The sequence below is a fragment of the Otolemur garnettii genome, unplaced genomic scaffold, assembly GCF_000181295.1.
Source record: "Otolemur garnettii isolate 467f Iridium unplaced genomic scaffold, OtoGar3 scaffold00066, whole genome shotgun sequence".
Taxonomy (NCBI): domain Eukaryota; kingdom Metazoa; phylum Chordata; class Mammalia; order Primates; family Galagidae; genus Otolemur; species Otolemur garnettii.
This window is the reverse complement of record NW_003852461.1, coordinates 8,802,489-8,805,800: the sequence shown is the minus strand read 5'-3', so window position 1 is coordinate 8,805,800 and position 3,312 is coordinate 8,802,489. Positions and strand designations below refer to the sequence as shown.

At 48.4% G+C, this 3,312-nt stretch overlaps 1 protein-coding gene across 1 annotated transcript in view; it reads right to left on the bottom strand.

The window, feature by feature from the left end:
- The window catches only part of PATJ (PATJ, crumbs cell polarity complex component), a 379,729-nt gene that overhangs the window by 106,178 nt on the left and 270,239 nt on the right, over positions 1–3,312 (bottom strand). The window contains exon 27 of the mRNA XM_023515102.1: positions 81–170. Within this exon, the coding sequence (XP_023370870.1) occupies positions 81–170 (90 nt within the window). The remainder of the gene's footprint in view (positions 1–80; positions 171–3,312) is intronic.

Genomic DNA, 3,312 nt, shown 5'->3' with positions numbered 1-3,312 from the left:
GAGATCCTCAGAGAAGCAAAGACAAAGTGTAAGCGATACTGCCCTAAGAAGAACAGGGTGAAAACGCCCAGGATTCTCACCGGGTCGGAGCTTCCACGTCCAGGCAATTGTTTAGTGCCCACTTCAAGGCTGCTGTCTTCCTCACTAAGAGGTTCCGTGCCACTCTGATCCTACGGGACAGCAAAAAGGAAACGGAAATCCGTCACTCTTCACTCCCCCAAACCGTGCGGTCAGCCGCAGGGGCTCGTCTTCTTGTAATGGACGTGGCTTCTCCTGTCCCTTCCTTCCTAGCAGAACCCCCCACCCCCAGCCCACCCATCCCTGCTGCTCACACACACAGTGAGGGGAGGGCTGGGACCCACTCTCCGTGTTAGGTGGAGGCCTGACTGCCTGAGGCTGGTCTCGTTCTTTTTGCCGGGAGCGGATTTGGTCTGCTTTGGACAATAAGACAAAGAGAGGTTTGCTGGAAGCTTGCGGCAACGTTCTTTAATCTTAACAGAGCCACAAGAAGTCCCCATCTTTCCAAATTAACAAGAAAGCATGAAGCCAAAATTTCCACAGGCAAACTATGTGCCGGTGACGAGGGAACCAGCCTCAAGATGACGCTGACACAGTGGGTGACAGGACACAGACAGAGGTGGAAAGAACAGGTTCTCTGATGGCAAAGCTGGACATTAGACCAGCACACCTGGAGCTCAACCTTACCCTCTTGCCACTTTCTGTGAGAGCTAATAAACTTCCTTATTGTTTCAGCCACTTTGAATTAGCTATTCTGTTACCTCCAGCCAAAAATGTCTCACTGAGCTAGTTGATTATTTTCTGCACAGGATTCAACTGCTGAGAAAAGAAACTGCATTTATCTTGTTTACTTCTGAAATCAACTCCCTAGCACCAGGCCTGGCATGCGGATACCTCTTGACAAACTCTGGTGGAACCACTGAAAGGGGAACTTGCTTTCTTTCATGACTTTCTTCTGCAGAATCCTAAAACTTGGTAAAAAATCAACTCCATTAAAATTCTAACACACATGAATCATTTCCTCCATTGAATCATTACATATTAAATGTTATAGTTAATTAATTGGAAGTTTATTTTCCAGGGGTACATACAGGAGGATGAGTATGATAAATGGAGTATCTACACTGTACTTACCTGGATTACTTTATTTATTTTTTGACAGAGTCTCATTCTGTTGCCCTCAGTAGTATGCTGTGGCATACTCACAACTCCTGGGCTTAAGCAATCCTGCCTCAGCCTCCAGAGTAGCTGGGACTATAGGTGCCTACCGCAACTCCTGGCTAGTTTTTCTATTTTTAGTAGAGACGGGGTCTCACTCTAGCTGAGGCTGGTCTCGAACTCCTGAACTCAGGGGTCCACCTGCCTCCTCCTCCTCGAGTGATAGGATTACAGGTGTGAGCCAATGCACCTGGCCAGGCAAGTTGGCTTTAATTATTTCACTATGAATTACTCCTTCAAAAATCAGTACTCAATCTATGGAAAACTTTTGACATCCAAATTACTTAGCATATCTGTTCTGCAAGTTGTGGAGCCCGAGGAGGGCTGATGAGGCCGTGATATCCTGCTGGACCTGTGAACAGCAACATTCGTAAGGGCAGCACAGCAGATGGTAGAACAGGCCCACAGGTCTCTCCTCCAGTAACCCTGCAAATGGCCACCCCCTCTGGTCCCAGATCAGAGGACATTTGCACCAGCGTGGTCAGCTGATACCTTTCATGTAATTTTATATATGTTTCCTTGGAGAAAAGAAAATATCCTTTGATATATTAGAGCAGTGGTCTCAGATTTTTTTGGCATAGGAACTAGTTTCATGGGAGACAGTTGTTCCATAGACAGGGGTGGGGGGGTTGGGCGGGGGGGGGTTGTTCGGGGGGCCCGGGTTGGGGGGCGGGGGCCCGGACCCCGGTTGAGGTTTCTTTCCCCGGTTGGCCCCCTGCTGTGCACCCCATTCCTAACAGGCCCTGGGCCACTCCCCAGACTTGAGGATCACAAATTACAGAAATCTTTGTGTTACTATTTCTTAGCAAGGTGCGTATTCAAGGCGGGAGTTAGTTAGTCTTTATGAAATGAATATGAAGGTAGGGAAGAGAACAGCTATTTAACAGATGCTTCAACTTGGAAAACAAGAAAACACGGGCAAAGCAAACGGTCTATGCATCCTCTAAGGCGTGAGTAAAGAGAAAAAACCCTCTACACCTACACCCCACACTTAGAAACTAGTGGCTCGAGTGAAGCAGAATTTGTTGCACAAAGCTAGGTCTCAAAGCCACCTGTTTCATAAATCCCTTCCTTTTCCTTTTTATTTTTATCTTTATTTATTTATTTTGCAGTTTTTGGCTGGGGCCGGGTTTGAACCTGCCACCTCCGGTATATGGGGCCAGCGCCCCATTCCTTTGAGCCACAGGCGCTCCCCTAAATCCCTTCCTTTTCCTTAGCTGGGAGACATTTCTCCTGCCTCTAAATTCTCCCCACGTCCTACCTGAACCTCTTCTCTCACCTCTCTGGCATCCTAACTGTGTACACACAGATCTGACCCGCCGGGTGGGAATGGAAGACCTCGAATCTGACATCCACTGCCCGTGTCCAGTTCATCTCTCATTCATCCTTGGTCTGTCTCCCCTCAAAGTTCATGCTCTTTTCAACTGCACTCCCTTTCCAAATCTTCTGTTTTTAGTTTGAGACTCCGTAGAGGAGGGTTTGAGGTCTGAATCTAGATGGAGAGGAGAGTCTGGCAAAAAGTCAGTTGGAATGGAGAGAGGTTAGCAGTCAAGAATCTGCTTTCCAGGAGAGGAAGGTTTATTATAACTGAGTGGTCGTGCTGAAACAAGGCACAGAATGAAACAGTGTGGACTATTCTGCTCTGAGAACAGAACGGCTTAAAAAGTGAGGAGCCTTCAAAACACTCCACTCATTGGAGCTTAGTAAAACAATGCAGAAGGAAAAATAGGTCAGCAGCATGATTTCCTAAGTACCAGTGAATGGGGGGGGGGGCGGTTCCAGGACCATCGGGCTGAGGGACGGTGGCCTGTTGACACCCACGATGAGTCAGCTAATCCAGGTGGCTGGACGTCTCTGCCCAAACCACCGGTGCAGTGCTGCCTCCACGGTCACGCCTGCTCGCGGAGAATAACCTTCCCCAGGAAGACCACAGGCACAGGCAGTAGAGTCTGAAGGACTCACAAGTGAGTGACTAGAAGAGGCAAAGCTCACACCTGCGCATCTGATACCACCTTCACCAAGACCCCAGTTAGACCCTGGTTCGTCCTTTCTAAGCTTCAGGCAGTTCCAAACTCC